This window comes from Gavialis gangeticus, unplaced genomic scaffold (genome assembly GCF_001723915.1).
Source record: "Gavialis gangeticus isolate Ggan-Ray unplaced genomic scaffold, GavGan_comp1, whole genome shotgun sequence".
In the NCBI taxonomy this organism is placed as follows: Eukaryota; Metazoa; Chordata; order Crocodylia; family Gavialidae; genus Gavialis; species Gavialis gangeticus.
This window is the reverse complement of record NW_017729022.1, coordinates 62,491,563-62,513,799: the sequence shown is the minus strand read 5'-3', so window position 1 is coordinate 62,513,799 and position 22,237 is coordinate 62,491,563. Positions and strand designations below refer to the sequence as shown.

The 22,237-nt window shown below is 48.5% G+C and overlaps 1 protein-coding gene across 1 annotated transcript in view; it reads right to left on the bottom strand.

Annotated features, from left to right (window-relative positions):
* Window positions 1–1,757: 1,757 nt before the first annotated feature.
* The window catches only part of NPTXR (neuronal pentraxin receptor), a 27,088-nt gene continuing 6,608 nt past the window's right edge, over window positions 1,758–22,237 (bottom strand). The window contains exons 2-5 of the mRNA XM_019515177.1: window positions 8,274–8,496; window positions 7,377–7,621; window positions 6,536–6,715; window positions 1,758–5,787 (exon numbers count right to left, since the gene is read on the bottom strand). Of these exons, the coding sequence (XP_019370722.1) occupies window positions 5,563–5,787; window positions 6,536–6,715; window positions 7,377–7,621; window positions 8,274–8,496 (873 nt within the window). The 3' untranslated portion in view covers window positions 1,758–5,562. The remainder of the gene's footprint in view (window positions 5,788–6,535; window positions 6,716–7,376; window positions 7,622–8,273; window positions 8,497–22,237) is intronic.

The window sequence follows — 22,237 nt, the reverse complement described above, 5'->3', positions numbered from 1 at the left end:
AGGCAACGCAAGGCAGGATCTGGGCAGTTTGGAGCCCTATCTGGGTGGCAGAAGGCAGAATCTAGGCACTGTAAGGCTGGATCTGGGTGTGTGGGACCCAATCCAGGTGCTGATCCACTGGACCAGCCCCATACCATGCATCTGGCCCCACTGAGCCAAAAAAATTGAGCATCATTAGGGTATGCATTCCTACAGAGCCATTGTAGGGGCATCTTTATGCAGAAATGTTCTCTTTATATCCCATACGATATTTTAGTAATCACATTCCCCTCCCAGATCGCTATAGCTGATGCAGTCCCTCCTGTCTGGCTTTCCCCCAAGCAAAGCAGTATCTTGTGGATTTGTTCTGATTTCACTGCAGTTCAGAACTCTCTGTTTATGTCAAGGATTTGGAGTTCACTGCTGTCTTGTGTTTTAAGCTTCCCCCCATTCTCACAGAACTATTTACAATACTTATCAGTGACTGTGCACTTATTGATACCTCCCTCTTGTACCTGACACCCTGTTATTTTCCCAGAAGGTACCTCTCTGATTGCAACAGGCCTCTCCTTCATACCTCTGTGTTTTCTCTTCTGTTAAACAGAGCCCCGACTGCAGCACTGACATTCCTGACAGTCATCTTTGCCCAGCCTAAAAGCTCCCTGACAACCCTCAGCTTTCTGTTTGCTTCTTCTCCAGGTAAACTTCACCAGTTTTTCATGCCAGCAGCCTGTATCTGCTTAGTAAAGGTGAACCCTTGTCATTTCTGTAAAGGTATTTCCCTCACCTCAAAGATTAGCGTTAGAGCAGAGGTCAGCAAACTCTGGCCTGGAGGCCAGAACCAGGCTAGCCAGGGGCTTATGTGGATCTTCGGTGTCAGGGAACTGTTGTAGACAGCTTTGATGGAGGGGTGCTTTGCCTGTGCAGTGTCTGGGCAGCAGTGAGAAGCATTAATGGTGGCATTGAGAGAGGTAGGAGGCAGAGCAGTGGCTGTGGTGGCAGCAGCGTGGGCTGGGTTGGTCATGGCAGTACATGGAGCTAATCTCCTTTAAAGCATTGTCCTTCACCCCAAAACATCGCTGACTCCTGCCTACTTTTTATCAGGTACTAGGAATTCTTGTTCTTCCCCTTCCTCCTTGCTGGGCTGCTGTATACATAAGGGTTTTTTAAGCTTTCATCAGAGGCTTTGGGTACTGGCTGCAGCCAAAACTGGGAATTGTGACTGGGGTGGGCCAATGCTCCTGCTGAGACTTAGACCTGGAGGTTCCTGGTTAGGCGGTCTTGTCTCCCTGCTTAGGGTCAGACGCACTGCCATATTTGGGGTCAGGAAGGAACTGTACCCCATGGTCAGATTGGTATGGACTGTGGGGGTTTTGCATTCCTCTGTAGCTGAGGGCATGGCCCTTTTCTTGGGAGCTCTCATGCATATTTTCACAACCTTTGCAGCAGCAGGATGTTGGCCACCATGGTTTCCCATCTTTACCTGTGGCAGGTTAGGGCATTATGTCTTGCATTTGAAATAAAAGCTTCAGCAAACAGCTAGAGCATCTCAGCAGTCCCATGGCAGCTTTTGGCTGTGGCTCTGTAAACCCCCAGGTGTTTCCTAAACCCTTCTCTGCACATGAGAAGTTAGGAACCTAGCCCTGAAAAGTACGTGGGTTCTACTACACCTCCCTTGTTCAATTAGTACAACTAGTCTGTCTAGATGCTGTCTGGGATTACCCCCCACAACCTTTGTGCACAAGAGGGAAGGCCCACCAGATGACTTCAAGACCGAATCAAATGTAACCATCACGTTTATTGTCAACAATTGGATTTACATAAAAAATATATATATACACGATACATACACGCGTGCGTATGATGAGTCCCGTTTCACAGATGTACAAAAGAGAGGGAGAGAGCCTGGCATGGAGCAGGCGCATGTTTTCTCTCACTCATGGTGCACTAAGATCACAGTGTTTTACAACTGGAACAATGACTCTTTCTGCCCTTTGTGCCCTTCCTCCTGTGCTGGCACAGGGCAGTCAGAGAAGAGGCAGGAGATCCAGTGAGAACAGACACTAGAAATGATCCAGGGAATAACAATATATTTACCTATGCTCCCCCACTCTGCTCCCCTTCCCTATTTAGATGAGAGAGCAGGGAAAAGATCCAGTGTCAAACCCTCACACAGGGAATGTGAGGGGATTTGGGTAGGGGAAAGCAGAACACGACACACGAGTGATCACAAGACCCCAAAGTAACCCCTCCCACCCCCACCCCATGCCCCATACACATATACGTAGACATCAGTGGCTTCACGCAGCGTGGAAATGTGTTATCAGGCACTCCTAGGGAATATGAGCCTCCCCTGCCTCCAGCTTCGAGGCCAGCAGCTCCTTCCCCTGAAAGTTGCTGAGTCCCACCCTGCGCTCTGGGGAAAGTCCATTACTGCCCACCCACCCCTCTTCTGTGGCATCTAAGAACAGTTCAAGGAGCAGGACAGAAAAGGGGACAGGCAAGCTTCTTCCACAGGCAAGGGGTAAGGAACAGGGATGTGGAACAGGCAGACCCCTCAGCCCAGATCTACTGCTCCCTTTAACTTATATATTTAGGCCCCTGTGAATTCAGCTTAGATACCTTCTACTCTCTCTTTTGCTCTCCAGTGTCCTCTGCCAATAACAGGCTCATAACCATGATCAAAGCAGCATGTACAAGGGAAGAAAGCCTTTTCCCTGTCCCTTAGTTTGCTCAGTTCAGAGGATCAGCCTGTGCTCTGGGCATGAACACAGCACTGTTAGCATGTCCTTTCTCCCCCTGCCCACCTACCTTTGAGTTGCGTGGGCAAAACCTCAAAGATCTTGTACCAGAAGGCAAGGCAGACTTCAGGTGAGCAGACACAACAGGCAACCAGACGAAAATAACGTCTCTACCCCCTTCCTGCCATGAAGAGTAGAAGAGTGGATGGAGGGGAGATGGAAGGTGCAGGCCATATGGAAAGAGGAAACGTGCTGGATCAATTTCAGAAGAGTCTCTATTTGCAACCTAGAGATGTGGGGGGAGGAGGGAGCCATGTCTTGCTTTGTTTTCCTCCCACTGGGGGTTATACCTGTAGCCTTTCCAGCAGCAGGTGGCTCCTGATTCAGGAGAAGGACTTAGGTTCAGAGTCCTTGAAACCTGAAAGGGCTGGATTTCTCTCTCTGTTGAAGAAGCTTGAATGGGCTAGCATGAGGAGGAAGAGAATTGGGTCCAGCACCTGTTTCAAGGGTCAGGAGTTGGGATTACCCTCACCTCTCCATCCTCATGCTTCCTAGTCCTGCCTGGAAGTGAGAAATATCATGTTCCCTCCATGGGTGGGAATGGGGGAAGACCTCTTGGCATGGGGACATGTCAATGAGCTGCAGCCCCAGACTTGACAATCTGCTCTGTGACTAGTTCAGGGCAAACACACAGCTCTCTACACTTCACCCATTCATTGACCAATTTATTCAAACTGAATCAGGTCTGGATCTGAAACTCCATCAAACTGCTCTATCTTATGCCTGGGCTGGGTTGGGGCCAGGCTCTCTAGGCATGCAGTGGATATGAAAACATATAGCAGAGAAGAGCAATATATGGCAGTGTGGCATACAGATTTGGTCAGTGGGGAGCTGCAGTGCCTGCATTATTCCTGGATGCCCTGGCTTTGCCTGAGTTATTCAAGTCAACCCAGTTCAGCACTCCTAGAACATTCAGCTCACACCACTACATCACGTCTTCTGCATAGGCTACATGGCACAGAAATGGTAGGGAGTTACTAAGAATACTATGGGAGGTATTTCTTGCACTGCTCCCTCTGCCTAGATAAAGTGAGGAAAATGGCCCTTTTGTGTCTCTGGTTGAGAAAGCAGTGCTGTCCCACAGCTGGTCCCTCCTCTCTGGGCCATTGTGACCTACTGGAGCCACTGACCAAAGAAGTGAGGAGAAAGGGAGCTGATAACATTAAAAACCTTTTAAATACACAACTGTGACATGGTTTTGACATCAAGACACCTCCTGATCTATGAGGGTTGGAAACGGAAGTGGTTCCACACTCCTGTTGAGCAGTAAAAGCATCTGGCTTTCACTCAAGTCTTTCCAAAACACTGGACATTGTCATCAGGCATCCAGAGCCTCCATCTGTGTGATTTTGGAGTTGGAAGTATATTCCATACCAAGGACATGGAGGAACAGGAATGCTTCTTGGCAGGTTGGTTGGTTTTTCAAAGGCATCTCTTTAAATCTCCTCAGAGGTTTGGAATGTTAAAAGTATCCTTGGTCAGGACAGACTAGGGACAAGAGTGCAAGGGAGGAAGTCAAAGGTACCTAATAAATGCTTGACACAGTCCCTATTTTTTGCTCAGGGCCAGATTTACCCTGTGGAGCTGCAAACAAATGCAAATTACACCACATTCAGGGATGAGATTGTTTCCTGGGGAAAGAAAGGGGTATACACTGCTGTCCTTCCCTGGGGACTTCACAACAGGAGGGCAGAGCCACTATTCACTAGAGGCTCTAGCACTGTAGAGGTTGCCCCAGACCTGTTCTTCTCTCCCTCTTCCCTGAGCCAGCAGCAGACCCTGTTGAGACTGGACTGAGCCCTTAAGCAGGGGACAGGTTGGGAGCTCCTTGTGTCACTCTACCCTTCTTCAGGCTGACTTGGTGCCACTGGGAAACCTCAACTAGGCTGTGGGCTACTGAAATGAATCTGGCCCCTCTGAGTTGCACTAACAGTGGTCCTTAAAGGGGATCTTAAAGGTACAAGACATCAAAGGGGCAAGAATTAACTATCACATACCATAAAAGACACACAGGAATGAGAGAGCTTTCTAGACTTTTGTCAAGAGACTTGTTCTTGTCCCTCACAGGTAAAGCTATACAACATTTTTATGTGGCAGATATTAAGGCTGAGCTTCTCCAAGCTACCTAAGGGATGCAGATACCCCAGTTCCCAGCTCAGGTTAGAGGGCTGCATCCACAACCCAGTCCCCTGAGGCAGCATGGGGAAGCCAAGCCTCACTGCACCAAGTTTGGCCCATTTTGATGTGAAGACACAAAAAAACCTGCTCAGGGCTGTCTAGTACGCAGGTGTTCCTTGGCACCCGTGCTGATGGGATGAGAGGGAGGCTGGGATGCAGGGATCGTGGGACAGATAGCTAGCGGTGGGTGACTCACCGCAGTGCTCCTAGTGGAACATACAGAGATGAGAGATATGTCAGCTCAAGGCATCCCCAGCTCACCCATGACTTCCCCTTCTTCATGCTTGATCTACCTCTTGCTGGTGTCTTTGCCCAGGGTCTGGATGCTGTCCCCTACCCACCCAGCCTAGCTGATGGAGGGGCTTGCCACTTGCTTGTTATGGGTCAACTAGGAATTAACTGGAGCAACAAAACAAAGAGCGTCACAATTTCTGTGTGTACAGATGGTTTTCTGTCCCCTTCCACCCCTCTCCCCTAGCAGATCCAGAACCCCAGATGTTTCTGTTTGGGAAGAAAGGGGGACTCCTGCTGCCTCATTACTTAGGTGGCAGGGAAAGAGGGGAAGTCACTGTCATGCCCTTTTCCATGGGTGGGGCCAGGGGCCTCATGCCTTCATCCTCTCCTCACAGCTCTCGAGGGTCCACTTGGTGGCTCCTCCAAAGACCTCCACCAGTTTATCGTCCCACGGGATCACGTTGCCTTGAAGATGGGAAGTGCAGTTGGCCAGGCCCCGGATCTCTGTGGGCGTCAGGATGTGGTCCCATAGGTTGAACTGAGCAATATCACCAACAAAGGCCTGAGTCGCATCAAATCGGCCACCCAGTGTGTCCTGTTGTTCATTGGGATCAGGGTGTATGGAGATTGGGAGGGCAGGACACAGGAAAAGAGAAGCACAAAGGGAGAAGAGGAGAGAGAAAGAGAAAGATATTGTGGGGGATGAGGCACACATTGAAAAAGGGAGAGCCCAGAGAAGACAAAATGCAGAAAAGAAAAGAGAAAATAGAAACACGGGAAGAAATGGAGAAAAACATCAAAGGAAATGAGGTGGCAAGTAATAAAATGAATATATGAAAGAGGGTCGGGGAGAGAAAGGGAAAAAAGGAGAGAAGGGATACTGTACATGAATGTGGCCATTAGGCTGCTCCCAACAGTAGATTCCTTAGGGAGCCTTTTCCCAATCTACAGGAATGATCTTTTGAGATGCTGTTATCATAAACATGCCCCATGAATTATGCTTGCTTGCTACGTAAATTCCCAGCTAAACTTCCCCATGGGGGCTAGGGCTGCACTTTATCCTGGGAGAAACCAGGAGGATTATTCTGAAGAGAACTTGGGGAGCCCGAGGAAGTATGCTCCAATCTTCCTCTAAAGAGTGGCAGTAGGAAGGGGGCACTTTACATCAGCCAGCAGTGACTCTTATCAGCTCACAACAGGGTGGTAGCTGCAGCCTGTGAGGAAGCCATAAGAAGTTCCCCTACCCCAGTCTTGTGAAGCTCTCCTTTGGGGACTTCCAAATACCCCCTGAATGGGCCAAGCATATTACATAACCAATCTTGCAGGGAGGCAGCTGCACATACCTGTTCTTGTCCCAGGATAATCACCCCCTGTGGTCTGATGGGATGCCAGGCTGCCAGGTTTTCACTGGACCCACGCTGCTCACCATCCTGGTATGCCATCCACATGCCATCTCGAGTGGTCCAGGCAATGCAGATGTGGTGCCAGGTCCCATCCTTTAGATTCAGGGGCAGCTGGGCGACCTTAAAGACCCAGAAACAGAAGCAGGTATGTTATGGGGCTGCCTGGAAGCCACCACATGCCTCCAGAGACAGGTGATGTGGCTACTTCTCAGTGAGGCTTCCCAGGAAGCATTTTCTGTGGGAAGACATGAGAAGGAGTCTTGCATAGACCCTCTGGCACTGGCTGTGACACACAGCAGCCTTCTCCCCAAGGGTGGGAGTCTGGAGGTATGGAGAGAGGGGTCAGTGCACAGCACTGTGCCTCAAAAGATGAGGAGTAGGGAGGAGATGAAAGGAGAGGAAATGCTAGGGAAAGAAGGGAGAGAAAGAGCATAGGAGAGGCAGGGAAAAGTGGGATGAGAGATCAGGGGAGGGAAAGAACAGGAGTGGGTGGCCAATGTGTCTGAGTTAGAAACTCCAGGATCTGGGTGACATTCTGGTTTGAAAAGTTGAATCCTTTTCACTTCCTTTCTGTCAGGCTGCTGCAGAAGAAGGGCACAGAGCTGTTCTGTGTACATCTGGCAGACATAACTCCTCCCCTCCCCAGGGCAAAGATGACAAGGGGTCATTCATATCTAAGGGAGGACGAAGGGCGCTTCCTCCCCAGACAAGGCAGGGAGGAGTAAGTGCTTCCTTCAGCCTCAGCTCCCAGTGCGCCTGGGCAGGCCTTGCCCCTCCTGACCTTGTCATTGATGAGCAGCTCCATGGGGTTGTGCCCCCACTCCAGCAACACAATCTCATTGGCCTGCCCAGGGACAGAGTAGGAGAATGGTGTTCCCAGCCCCGATGAGGCCTTGGACTTCAGCCACATGCAGACCGTGAAGGAGTAGAGCTCTGGCAGGCTCTTCTTCAGCCGGACGTACATGTAGTTGGTCTGGACAGGGATGGTAACCTTGAAAGCATCGGGAGGGTTGTAGGCTGGTGCTCCTTGGTGCCCACAGAGGAGGGAGAGAAGAGAAACAGGGCAACAGGTGAATACCTGTGGGAGCTGGTAAGCAGGGAGACACAGTAATACATGGAAGCATTGAGAATTAAACCAACCCCAAGCTAAAGTCTACAGTACATAATGAAACCACTGCTGACAACGGCTGCTAACAGCAACTGCAGCTCCGCACCATCTTGCCTATGCTTCAAGCCCAACACCAACTCAGCCCTCACCAAGGTTAACAATGGTGGTTCTGTGACATTGACTGGGCCTGGCTGGAATACCACTGCACAACCAGATAGCTGCATTAGCAGTCACCTCCTGCATGGCACATCTGAGAGGAAATCCATGCTGCTTCTTGCACGGTCCTTCAGACTCTGTGCCCTGTATTTGAATGGCATGGGCCATGCCTGATTTAGATAGTGATCTCCTTAGGCTATGGACTGTGTCTCCCCTGTATTTGTTCAGAGCCAGACATCCTGAGATATAATCATTATCTGAAGCATCCAGACTGGGTTCAGCACTAGCCCAGGGCATCTTCCCTCTCTTCTTGACTAAGTGCAATGAGACTCCCACATATGTGCACACACTGCACAGGGTGGGGAGAGTCTGAAGGCAGCCATGGCTTAACCAGTTTCACCTGCCAGCACTGACCCTGTTCCAGCTCAGTGACCCGGCTCTGCAGAGCACTCAGCTCCTTCTCGATGTCATGCCGCTGCTGGTCGTGATTGCTGTTGCTGCCCAAGCGTTCCTTCTGCAGGGAGATTATCTTGGAAAGGAGCTGCTCCTCCAGCTCCTCCATCTTGTTGTGGAGCACATCTCGGGTCAGCACAGGGGCAGGGGAAGCAGAGGCATTGACTTGAGCTGGGAGCTCCTGCTGCACTTGGGAAAAGAAGAGCGTGAGAGGGAGAAGAGAGAGAGAGAAAGGAAAAATAATCATGAGTAAATGTATCAATGCCAATGAAAATGTACGTCTATACCTAATCAATAGTGGACTCCCATGTCAACTGGATGATCATCTTTAAGTCAGTGACCCTTACCTTTAAGAGCTTTTACCTGAATTTAAACCTCCCCTTTAAGAGCCTCAATTAATTTGATTATTACCACCTCCTGTGATCCTAAGATGCCAGTCTTCATGCCCCTGCCCTGCTACCAGTGGGCTGAATAAAGAAAGGGACTTGTGTGAAGGCAGTCACCCCCCTTGATAAGCTTTCCCTGAAAGCATTGGGGCTGGGGCTGGACTGAGGATTTCCTGTAGCAGGGGCTGGGGATGAGCAATAACAGGGAGATCAACCTTCCACTCCATGCCACTATTGTATCCTACTTTGAGGCGGCTGTCACTTTAACATCACATAATAGTTCTGTAATCCTCTTAGCTCAGCTCTGCTCTGTAAGTGTATGCATGCATGTGTGTGTGTTTGTGTGAGGGCACAGCAGGTAGAAGAACATGGCAAGGTGAGGGGAGGACACACAATAGGAGATAAACCCCAGGCTTTCTACTGCCAAAGCCCCCAGCTCTAGGGTGTTTGTTAATTATGCAACCAAAAAACAGGGTTTTGTGGCCATTCTTGTTGTGACACCAGCAGCTCAGAGCTTCGGTTGCTGCACTGTGCTTTACTGATCTCTACACTGCAATGTGTCTGCGCACAGACCTTCCAAGTCCCTGTCCCATCACCCACTAGATTCTGAATAAAATCTGGAGCAAAGTCCTTGGGTTGGCTCTTTTTTAGGTAGTTCCAAAACCTGGGCTAGGAACTTGGAGAGGATCCGTCAAAGCATTACAAAGAGACTCAATCCCCCCTCTTCCAGGTTGCCTTATTCTAGGTGGGAGAAGTTACATTCTTCTCCAGAGGAGCTTGGAGCTGGGATGACAGGCAAGGAACAAACGGGCTGTCCTTTGTGATACCAGCTGCAGAGAGTTTGTGTATGGGCTCATCACACCTCTCTTTGACTCAATCCCTGGCTGACTTTAAAAAGGCAGGGCATTGTCACTATATACAACTATGTCTGCATTAGGAGTTTGCCTATGGCTGTACCAGATCGAATGCAACTGGTCTCATCTGATCTTAGGAGCTGAACATCCTAGGCCTAGCTAGGGCCGCTGAGGAGTCCCAGCCATTGGATTAGGCCATTGTGGCAGAGTAGTTAAGGTGTTACCCAACAGTGCCATGAGTTTGAGTCCTGCTCAGGACTTGTGCTGAAGGCCCTTTGGCCTGGCTGTAAATGGCTACATGGTTGTTCAGGCTGAGGAATCAATGGCAACTGGATGGGTTGCCAGCCACATCACTCCCTGGTGTACTGTGGGCTTCAGGAGCTGGTGAACCTACCCTGAAGCATCATAGCCAAATGAGCTGCTAGGCCCGAGGGAGAGCTTTCTTTCACATAAGGAGAGCTTTCTTGGTCTGCTCTGCCAGCAAAATGCTCCTACAGCAAAGCTGTGCTTCTTACCAGTATCATGAACTCCTGGATGTCCCAAAATGGTACAAGCCATGCTTATAAAAGGAAGGGCACACCTGCACTCACAGTGTGGGGCTTCTGCCAGCTCAGCTCTAGCAAGTGGGGATCACGTGGCTGTGCTGGCAGGAGCCTGTGGGCTAGATCTGGCCTGTGTTTCTCTGCCTACTCTCTCTGTAGTCAGCCTGCTGATGACAGGTGGTGCTGTAGGAGTTGGTGCTCAACACCATCCCACTCTCCTCCTGCTCACAGTGATGGTGCAGGGAAAGTTCTGAGGCACGTGCCACTGAGATATATTCTACAGCAAATATCTTTCCTGGACTGGGCTACCCTCTTCCTCCAGGCCTGACACAGCCTAGGAAGGGTATTTATTCCAAGACATCTAATGGTGATGACCTTCCACCCTCTTCTCATAGTATCTCATGCAGAAGGCAGGGTAGGGTGGCACCTGAGAGGCTAACTCCTCCAGAACTTTTCAGAGATTAAGGCCAAAAGAGACCATGAGTGCATGTAGTCCGACCTCCTGGATGTTACAAGCCATTCCATTCAAATACCCTTGGACATATCCACAGTATTAGATAGGGAAAGTATTTTGGTCCTAAGAGGTCCTAAACCTCTACAGTTGGAAAACAGGAAAGATCAATGCCCCAGCAATAGTCCAGGCCATTGTGACCAGAACCAGACTAATTCATATGTTAATTTAACCAGAGCATAGGGCCCTCTGTCCCATGGGAGCCCACTGAGTTCAGCATATCTTTGGTTGAAGTGCCTGTGGCAGCTGTCTCTGCTTTCTCATTTTGTGAATCAGCAGAGGAATCCAGGAAAGAAGTCTACTCCCCTGGTTCACAAAAGAAAAGGAAGGAGTGCTTGTACTGGGGCTTGTGGCTTGGCGTACTGATCCCACCCTTTCAGTAATGTGGCCTTACCTGTAATGGCATGGAATTAAGTGACATGAGCTCACCTGACCCCAGCAGGTAAATACCCTATGCTAGAGAGGAAAGCAGAAATCCCCACATGTCCCTGCCATTCTGTCCTGGGGCAAAACACTTTCATGACCTCAAACTGGGTGAGAAGCAGGAATCTACTATGAAACTGTCCTGCCCTGGGTGAGGTTTCCAAAGGATGCCTGCACAGAGCCTCCCCCCGCCTCCCAACCTCTCATCAGGACTCTTCTTCTTTGAGCTAATCAGCCTGGCTACCCTTCCTCCACCCTGCTTCTATCTGAGGAAGTACAAGGTAATGCTGCAGAGTCACTTCATGCTATGCAGATACATGGTAAAAGTATGCCTATAAGGTGTGAGGCAGACCTGTGCTGAGAAACACCCTGCCCACTCCATGTCCTGAACAGGAAACAGTGTAACTGTGTTAGTGTAATGCTAAAGACAGGCTAGTTGGCTCTGGTAAGAAACATGGCTAATTCACCCACTCGCTGCACCTTATGAGTATAGCTGCATTGCTGCCGGCTCCGAACCAAACCTTATTTATGCCCCCAGTAGCCTTGTGCCTTGTGACAGGTTGCATTGCCCACAAGACAGCTCTGCTGATGAGTAGCATCCTAAATAGGTGAGCAAGACCCCTTCCCTCAGGCCCTCCTCCTCTTCCCATTGCCCATAAAGAACTGAGGGACAGAATCACACTGGGCACATCTGTGTGTTCATTGACACACTTTTGCTACTGTGCATTAATTTTAGTACCACTAATATGAGGTACTACATAATGGTGCATTAGGCTGCCCTGATGCACAGTAGCAAAAGTGAATGCCTTTTTAGTGATGCTTAATGTGCGGTAGACTAATTCTACTACACTTTAGCATATTAGTACTGTTTTTGCTGTGAGGCTTTAATGCTCATTAGAATAGGCTACTGCACATTAAAGTGCACATGTAGACGTGCCTGCTGTCTCTTGTTTTCTTCGTCCCTACAAAGGGAAAGAACATCTGTGCTGAGCCTTTTTTCCTCTGAGCTGGCTGAGGTAAGATCAGGGCACTCAAGGCTTTTGGATAATCGCTACTTAGTTAATTACTTGAGTGGGGGAGGGCATTCAGAAATATGCAAGTGCTGGTGAACCCTGACATGGGCACTGGGTAGGGGAGGTGAATGTGCCAAGTGATAGAGAAAGGGTGTGTAAGGTCAGATGTTGTTTCCCTCCACATCTCTCACTCCCTTTCCTGGTGTTGGTCACATGGTCCCTTCAGCCGCTTTGTTTCCTTTGTAGCCAAACCGTTCTGGCACCACCCCCTGCTGAGGGTGCATCTCTCAGTTTGCATACACACCTATATCTGTCCTACTTTTCTTTATAAGCTTCCTGACTCTTCTAGAGTTGTATTTGCACAAAGTATGGCTCTTTGGAAGCCTTTCCCCTCCCTGCAGGGTCCTCTAGAGACTTCCTTTGCCTGGCAAGTCAGACTGCAGACTTGGGTTGGGGTATGGACCTATGAACAGATGACAGTGAGTTAAACGGGCAAGGACATACCACCTATCAGCTGCTCCATGGTAATTATCCATGTGCCTGCTCTTGACCCACAGGAACTGAACACCAAACACTGCTCCAGTTTAGTGTTCACTTACCACATGAGGAGTTGCCATGAAGCAGCTGAAGCATAAGTATCAGAAGTCAAGACAGCAAGCAAGCCAGCTAATTACCTCTCCTGTGCCCACCCACAGGCTGACCCTGGTTATCTGATTACTTCCAGCTGACTCGGGTTGCCTGCAGGGTCAGGGCTGTCTGCTTACAAGCAGCAGCTCTTTCAGTGCCCTCTTTATCTCTCTGTTGCTCTCATCTGCCCATGCCCATGCCCACGGACTCAGCGGGGAAAGGCAACAAATAGCAGTGACCAAACAGCTGAGATGCTAAACGGAGCATTGCCTCTGCTCTCCAGTGAAGAATGACACCTAGGTCTCCTCTGCCCATCTCTGACAGCATCCAACTCCACGGCCTCTTCTGTCCACCTTGGGTGGGAAATTACACACATCTTTGTCAGGATGTTACACCAGTGTCCCTTCTGCCCCTCTCCTTTTGGGAGCTAAAGACCCTCTGTTCCTTTTGGAAAAATTAGGCATATCACTCAGTGGTCCAAGCAAACATGCTTCTCACAATGAAACCTTCTACAAGTTCAAAGCCATAAGCAAGTCACTGGTAAATACAAAGTGACTGGTATGTTCATGGGTCTGATGGACGAGGGAAGCAGCCATATGCTATCTAAGCTCCGCCAGAATCCCTAAACTCTGCCCCTCCCACCCCAGCTTTGTTCGGCGTCCCTGACACAGTGATCGGGTGTGAAATAGTTTATAATGTAAACCTTCATCTTTAGGGATCGGACTCTACTGTACCCCCACCCTTGATACGAGCTCCTGGTACCTCTATGAAGAGTGTGCTGTCCTTTCAGGGCTGTGGTGCCAAGCCTGTTTTGTAGATAGGAGCAATGAGCAGGAAGGGTAGAGGATTATCTGCACCATGCCTGGTGGTCCAAGCACAACTACTCTCCTGCAGGGCTAAAATACAGCTGGGACCCTGAGCAACCTTAAAATACTGAACAGTTTTACTCCTTCCTCTGAAACTGGCCACTATGAGAGAGAGAGAGACTGGACCAGATGGACCTGGGGTGTATTCTAGTTTGGCAGATGCTGTCTTCCTAGGAGGCCACTTCCTTACAATGCCATGTCCTTCTTAATGCCCTGAGGATCCCTTGCTGTCATGTGCTTGTGTCTTAATTGGCCAGAAAGGAACTCGTATGAGGACATAGGTCCCCCTCTCACTACCCCTGAGGCCCAGAGTACTGTTCCATGGTATTCCCAGCCTGTGGACTAAAAGAGCAGAACTGGGAATCAAACCCAGGCCTTTGGCAGTTCTATGCAATGGCCTGGTACCTCAGGCACAAGTCAAACAACACATCAGCCTCTCCATCAGCAATTACATTTGGAGATGGTAGATGAATGGGCCAGTGCTGTGACAGTAACAGATGCCAGGGGGATCCCTGACCTCAGCACCTTGCTGTGGAAAGAAGGGAATGAAGGTTCATGCTCCTGGCTAGGACAAGAACAGTCCGCACAGGATCCCAAGAGGAGTCAGTCCAAGGTTTTATGACCAGATGTTGCTTGGAAGATTCCAGGCCTGGTTCTGATCTCCCCCACTCTGGAGTTAATCAGATTGCTCTGTTAAGTCAGTGGGGTCACAGTAATGTAAAGAAGGCATAAGGGAGGGAAGAGTCAGACTTTCTGCCTGAAGGTTCAATGTGAGGGTTTATAATGATAGGTGACTCTACCTAGAAATGCTTTGGATGCAGCCTTCCCCTTGCTGGTAACACAGATACCTCCACCAAGAGGTAGACCATGGGCTTCTAATGTAAACAAACAAGCAGGAATAAACCTTCCACACTTTCAGGAGTGTTTTATGCATCATAGATAGAGCTGGGTGGAGAAAGGCAAGCCTTTTTCGTGGAGGGTTTCAGTATTTCAAAATCTTAGCCTTCTGGACTTCCCATCACTGACCTCAGAGTAGCTGTTCTTAAGCAACAAAACACGGGGAAAAAACTGATTGCAAAATTGCAGAGCAAGAATTCATCCACAGACTGAACTGTATTAATCATGGTCTCAGCAGGGACTATGTTTTCTTATCCTGTTACCTTGACAGTTTATTATGATGTGCCTCCAGGTCTCAGCTGCCTTGTTCATCTTAACTGATCTAATAAATCTGCTCATTACCTTTCTTAGCAACATATCTGCCTCTTGTCCCTTTCCCTTCCATGGAAAATCTTTTCTTTCTGCCAGTCCATTCCCAGCATGTGGCAAAACAACTTGTTGCCTATGAAAGCTCAGGCCTTTCTGAACCCTTTAGTCTCTCAGGTTCCACTCTGTCCTACTTTCTGCCCCAGATCTGGTTTAGAATGAAAACAAAAATTGGGAAATTTTCCATGAAAGGTCATGAGGCCCGGGTCCCAAGGAAGCCTGCAGAGTGAGCTGTTCCAGAGCTTTAGAGCTTTGCCCTGAAAGTGTGGACTCTGGCAGTTTTGGGATCTCAAGCTCTGAGGCAGCCCAAGATGCTGGCTGCCAAGGAGCCAAAAGGATGACCTGGCAGGTAACCGGGTAGGATGCCAAGCACAGCCGGTAGAGGGGGCTTCCTCAGACCACTGGTGGGGTTCTGCCACAACTTCATTGAAACTGGAGTCTATCCACGAATCATTTCAGTTTTGGCAAACTGGGAAATTCCAATGGAAAAAGCCCAGGCCCTGAATGTTCATGACCACCTCAAATCAAAAAGGAAGCAGATCACCTTAACTGATTCCTAGGCCCTACAGCCAAGAGGTACATTTTTGATCATTGAGACAGACCTCCTGCATGGACCCTCGCCAAGCAGTCACTGCATCAAGCTCATGAATTTTGTTGGCACTAGACCACCTCCTTTAGAGAGGTGTTCAGTTTTGATTTAAAGTTTTAAATGGCTGGACAATCCAGACTTCATCTGGAACCCTGAGTGCAGTTTTGGTCAAGAAAGAAGAACATCAGTGGAAACAGGTAGAAAGAAGGGTTACTAGGATAGTCAGATGAATGAAAAGCCTGCCTCATGAGAAGGCACTGAAGGAACTTGCAGTTAGTCAAGCAAGTTGAGAGAGGATATGATTACAGTGTATGAATGCATCAGACAAGTAAACACCAGGGAGGGAGAAAAGCTGTTCAAGCTAAAAGATATTGTTGACCCTGAGTAAGTTTAGGCAGCAAATTAGAGAAAGGTTTTTAACTAACCAAGCAGTGGGGTTCTGGAACAGCTACCAAGTAGGAGCAGTGGGAGCAAAAAAAAACCAAACCCCACCTGCTTCTCAGATGAGGCTTAATCAGTTTATGAATGGGATTGTGTGACTTGATGCCTGTGGCAGCCAGAGCCTGGATATGACTAGGAGATTTTTCCAGTCCTTCATTTATATATTTTTAAGTCATGCCAGCAATTAATCACTCCCACAGTTAAGGAAATTGCCTTATTTCTAGTTTTAATTTGTCTAGCCTCGTTTTTCAACCCCTGAATCTTGCTGGGCCTTTTCTGTTAAAGATCCATCAAATATCAGCTCCAAAATCAGAAAGAAGTCTGGTCCTGGGACTGGCTGTCATGTATCTGGGAGGGATTCCTTTCCTTGGAGGTCTGAGCAGGGGTTGTCTAGGATCAAGAAGTTTCTATCCCATACAAGCTACTTCCTCAGGGTTTGAGGGGAAGGCACGTTGGTGAACATCCATCCTTCCCATCCTCTGCCAAACACAGATTCATGCCTGAGGAGAGGGTCTCAACAGGCTGGCCTGGTGGCAGAAAGTGAGCTGTCCCTGCTGGGCTTCTGTAGCTCAGCCAGTGATGGCACTAAAATGACCGGAGCCCTTAGTTGAATAACAATCATTTTTCAAAGGCATTGCAAGCTGTCTCCCTTCCCAGACTGCTCTATAACGGGAAAATAAAACCTCGTCTCCTCTGCGGGTAAGACAAGGCACAGAACATATCATCTAAAATAAAATCCTTGGAGAGGTGCTTTTAAAAATACAGATGAATTCACAGGAAATGCTACATCAGCAAAGAGGTGATGGGTATGTATGGGGGCGGGGGTGAATCTGCTCTTTAGTTTTTTCCCTGCTGCATCTCTATTCTATCCTCCTTCAGGGCAAAAGATGCTTTAATTGCAATTACAGTCAGAGAATTGTAAGCATTAGAGATAGAAGAGGCCTATTAGATCATCCATTTCCACCCCCTGCCACCAGCCAATGTGGGCTTGTTCTCTGCCACATATTCCCTAGTGACATTTCTATTCTAGCTTCAATTGTCCCAAGCAACAGGGCTCTCATTTCTTCTCTGGAGAGGCTATTCCAGTCTTTTAACTTTCACTGTTAAGCAAATGTTTCCTGATCTCCACACACATTTTCTCTTTGCTCAGTTTTGTCCCATTATTTCTTGTTACGCCCCATTGGGCATATGTTGCTTTTTGTGTGGTCTAAGCGACACATTGATAAAGACGTCTGAAAGGAAAAGAGGGAGGAACAGCAGGGAGGAAGGATGGATGGAGAGGAAGGGAACCTGAAACAGTCATTTACATTTCCATGGCAAGAATAATGTATGATCGGGTATGGGCTTGTTGTGTGTAGGAGTGCCAGGGGGTGCTTGCTTAGTTTTCACGGGGTTATTTAGTTGTCTTCTGTCACTTTTAGCCAATATGTATTTATTTACTTGTATTGCTGCTGTGGATTTTGAAGGCTTTTCTAATCCATTTAGGCTGCCTGGTTATTATAAAGGCCGTGGAGATACTGTCTGCTACACCCTTTGATTGTTCTGGCTCTGGATTTAAATTCCGTGTCCCTGTTTTCATGTACAGCTCCATCTGGTTATAGAAAAGAAGAGGTTTTGCTTTTGTCACCATTGTTAACATCATGACAGTCTGCCCTACATTGATCTATAAAGGTTGGTCGCTCCCTCTCCCTCTCCTTTGTTCCCTCTCTCCGCCTGTTTCTTTTCTTTCTTTCCTTGCCTTCCTTTCTTTATGACTGCTCTTTTTTTTCATCAGCCTCCTTCACTTCTTTCTCTTTCTTTATAACTTCTTTCATTTTTAAGCCTGCTTCACTGTACAGTCTTTCTCCACTGGTGCAACTCTCTCCCCTTCACATTCTCTCTCTCTGTATTGAATCTCCTCCTTTCCATTTCTCTGTCACCCTTTATCATGTCCTTTCCCCAACCCTGGTTATCCTTGGATGGACCTTAAGGGTGACTTTTTATTCCTCTGAGTTGAGGACAATCAGTCTGCTGTACTGGCTTTGGCACTGCAAGCAAATAAGGTGGTTGGTTAAGCTAACTGCCCCCACACAGAGCATTCCTTCTCTACCACTTTCCCTCTACAGCAATTGAAAGGAACTGTAGGAGTTTGATCATGTTTCCCTAACAACAGAACCAGCCCTAATTTTCAAAGTCCCCGTGCCAGGAAAAACATTTGGAGCCCCCCAAACAATGTCAGAAATCAACAGAAGCAAGAGGTTGGTTGGAGGTTTGGCAACAGGGTATGGGGCCATGGTCAATGCCACTGTGAATCAGTAAGGCGGTGGTAGCAGGGAAGAGGGTTGGATGTTGTCCCTCAAAGAGAGAGGATGGAGGGAAGATTTCAGAAGCTGACAGTGTCTTAGTGTTGTTGAGCAAGGAGTGAAGCTGGTAGGGGGTTGGATCAAGGTGCTCACTAATGGGAGGGTGAGAGAGGGTACAGTAAAATTGCACCTTTCAGAGTGGGCAGCATGGTGCTGAGCAGATGAGGAGGTTGTGCTGTGGGTTGCTTAGAAGGCTCTACTGCATCCTCTATAAGGCTGGCCTTGTTTGGAAGCCAGGAGCATGTTTTGAAGGCACAAGGAGCACAATTCTCAATCTTCGATTCCTCCTAAGTAGCATGGGGACTAGTTTGGATTGGGAACATGGGTCTCTGGGCAGGCCTATGCCACCTCTAACTGGACTTAAAGGTGCCACTATGAATACATGCCCTGCCTGCCCACCCATGCCCCAGTGCACAGATTGCAGGGATATGCCATGTAGTTTCTGTTATAGCAGCACTGGATGCTCACCAGTAAGCACACCTGAGACCAAGAACCTTTGGGCAGCTTTGGGGGCACAATAAGCACTACATTGCATTATTTTGGCACTGGGAAAGCATGGAGGAAGAGCAAGCTGGTAGGGCTTGTTTTCACAATGGTATGCCCTAGCACAGTCAGAGACAGGGTGAACATGCTGTAGTGGGTACCATGGGATGCTACCCAGGAGGTCCAGATGTGTAATCTGGAATGCAAAGGCACCATTTCCACTGCAGAAGGACGCTGTGGGCTCACACAGCTGGCTGCTTTGTTTTTTGGGGAAAAGATATGACTTTATCTGCAGAACGGCCGGATGGTTTATGGAGCTGTTCATATCCCAGACACCACATATTTTCTGGAATAAAACCAATGTTGGAGTATCATGGCAGAGTAGTTAATGTGTCCTGCCATGGCTCAGGGGACACGAACCTAAGGCTTAGCCCAGAAGTTACACTAGTGGGCCCAACTGTACCTGGCCATTCTGGCTGGGGAGTAAATGTGGCTGAGTGCAGGGCTAAACCCTCCTGTCAGCCACAGAAACTTGTGTTCCTTCACCACACCATCCTGTGGGCTGTTTGGCTCAGACAGACCTTGCACTTGACCTAGTCCAATGGGACTAGAAGCAATATCTCTGACATCTGTCCACTGGCCTGTGCAACTTCAGCTGGAAAGTATTTTAGGCTTATTCCCAGTGGGGCAGATTTCCATATCATAATGTTATTATTACAAGAAGGACTAATCGCCTATCTCAGCATCAAGGCTAGGGACTGAATTGGTCGTGGACATTCCTCCATCAAAACTAAAGGTGTGCTCCTAGAGTCATCATTGAGGTACAATGAGAGGGAAGTATGTATTGGAAATGTTCATGACCGCTGGCTCCACAGTGCTCTAGGGCTGCCAGTCAAGCACCTTTCTTCCAAATGAAGCAACTTCAAAGTAATAGCTGTGCAGAGATTATTTAGCAGTGACCTTTCAGGAGGGGAGAAAGCACAGAACAAATTATACTGAGCTGTTCGGTGAGCTCAGATTTTCCCATCTGCCAATGTGAAGGAGATGAGGGGGTGGGCAGTGGGGGTTTGCTTATGCTTTTTTGGCCACCAAACCAGTAAAAGGATTGAAACTCGCCAGATAATATTAATCACGTTAAATGTCAGCGTCTGGAGTGAGAAAAAAAATAAAAGCCGACACTTTGGCAATGTGTAAGTCTGCTTGGACTTGATTAGTTTTTATTCATTGTTAAGCAAATGCACTTCCATTTATATAAGGAGATCAAAACCTCATTTACTAATGCATTAGAAAATCTGGAGTCACTGCTTTCATTGTCTCTCTCTCTCCCCTCACCCACCAACACACAAAGTTCTCACCTTAACTGTGAAGATAAGGAGGCAAGACTGAGGATTAATGCCCACCTCATGGGAAGCCCTGTCAAATAGGTAGCATCCACTTAGAACCTCTGACACAAAACCTGCTCATGCCCCTGCCTAGACACTCCTAGCATTAGTACCATGGTGCAGGATCTCTGGGGTTCACAAAGGGTGTTTAGTTTTCTAGGAACATATGTACTATGGCATGCCAGTACTGGGGAGGGCTGGTGAAAGAAGTTAGCTGGAGATGAGTTACCGAGTCAGGTGATGCTAGTGCCTAGGCTAGGGGCTCCAGCTGAGACCAGGGTTCCACTGTGTTGGGCACAGAGACCACGCACAGTAAGAGTTTCTGTCCCTTTCTAGATTTCTCCCATTTCCTCCTCTCCCTCATGGAGAGGGGCACAGGGGCCAGCACAGCCTCAGTAGCCTGAGGTCAGCCTCTCCCCCACCACTTTGCACCTGAATGCTGCCTAAGAAAATTCCCTCCGGGTGAATGATAGGAAACCATTCCTCTCAGAGAAGCTTTTTACACTGTGCAACAGTCTCCCAGGGGAAGCGGAAGAAACAGCCAAATACATGGGCGACTGGTACCACCATAGTCAGGGGGGCATGTGCCCCCCCTGTGACCAGTCTCACTGCCTGGGGAGGTCCCCCCACAGCTGATCTTGCTGCCTGGAGGTGTGCCCCCCGCAACAGGTCACAGCCACTGCCGGGAGTGGCTGTGGCCGCTTCTGGAAGTGACTGCAGCCATCGGCCGGTGCTTGAAGGGGGGGGGGGTACCAGCCCTCCCACCTGCCCTCCTACCTCCCTGCCCATTGCCTAAGAGGCAAGTGAGGCTGATCAGGGGCTGCACTGGCACTCTCAGGGGGTGCACATGCACCCCCATGCACCCCCTACATGTCACCACTGGCCAAATACCATGTATCTGGGTCCATGAAGGCAGTTTTCTTTAAGCGTTCCTGGGGATAACTGTTCTTCTGGCATGGTTTAGTTAGTACCTGTTGAGGTGTTGGGGATTAAAACCCACTTTATGGAAATGGGAGGCTCCTCCCGAGCTTGCTTCTGCAGCCATATGGCTGAGGGCAGGTGAAACTTGGGGACATCTGAACCACAAGCCTCTGGGTTTGGGCCTGCATGTAGGATGCCTGCCAAAAGACTTTGGAAATATCTGAAGCCCCTGGTGGGGGTGGAGGATGTTTGCCGGTTTTAGTTATGGTTATGGACTGACTTATGGTTCTGGACTGACTCTCAGATTTGGACTTAATTTGGCTAATTTGACTTGGAACCTGAAAAATTTCTTCTTTTTTTTTTAAAAAAAGGTCACTTAAAGCTTGAGGAGAGACAGCTTGCAGGGATACACTGGAGGGCTCAGCTTTGCAGTGCTGGCAGCAGGAAGGATGGATGCGATGTGACAGAACAGATCCATCTGCACTTTTTTTCTCCTAGTGAAAGGCGCAATGTCTCTGCTTCCCCACAAAATGGGACCGTTGCAGCAACTTCTTTCCACTTCAGATTTACTTATTCAAAGGTACTTTGGTAATTTACTGATGAGCCAAAACATTACAGCTTAGAACAATTTGACTGCAGTCACTAGGTGATTGGTGTGGCACATTGTGGTAGAATAGTTCCTTTATGAGGTATTAGAACGGCTTTACAGCCTTCCCTTTCCTCTTTGTTTATGATGTCAAAGTGGAGCTGGCACCACACTCTGGGAACAGTAAAATGCCTCCCCACACCCAAATTGCAGATTGTTAATTTGCGGCTGTAATTAAAACAAGTTAAAAAGTCCATACAAGTGTATGTGTGTGTGTGGGAGAAGGAAGGAGAAAAACATACATCACACAGGGAAGAAGGAAAGAAAGTTATGCTCATTCAGGAGACTGAGCAGCTCTAGGGACTGGAAATGGGTTAAAGAAGACTTCATGTCTATATGCCACCTGGAATTTAGGCTTAGGCTAATAGTGACAGAAAGGTTATTCTAATTTGATGATGACCCTTTGATGTCCTATGTGAAATAAATCATAGAATCACTGAGTGGGAAGGGACCTAGACAGATCATCGAGTCCAACCCCCTGCCATGGGCAGGAAGGAGCACTGGGGGTGGCAGGGGTCATAAGACCCTAGCCAGGTGCCTATCCAGTCTCCTCTTGAAGATTTCCAGGGAAGGTGAGAGCACCACCTCTCTGGGAAGCCTATTCCAGGCTCTGGCCACCCTTACCATGAAGTAGTT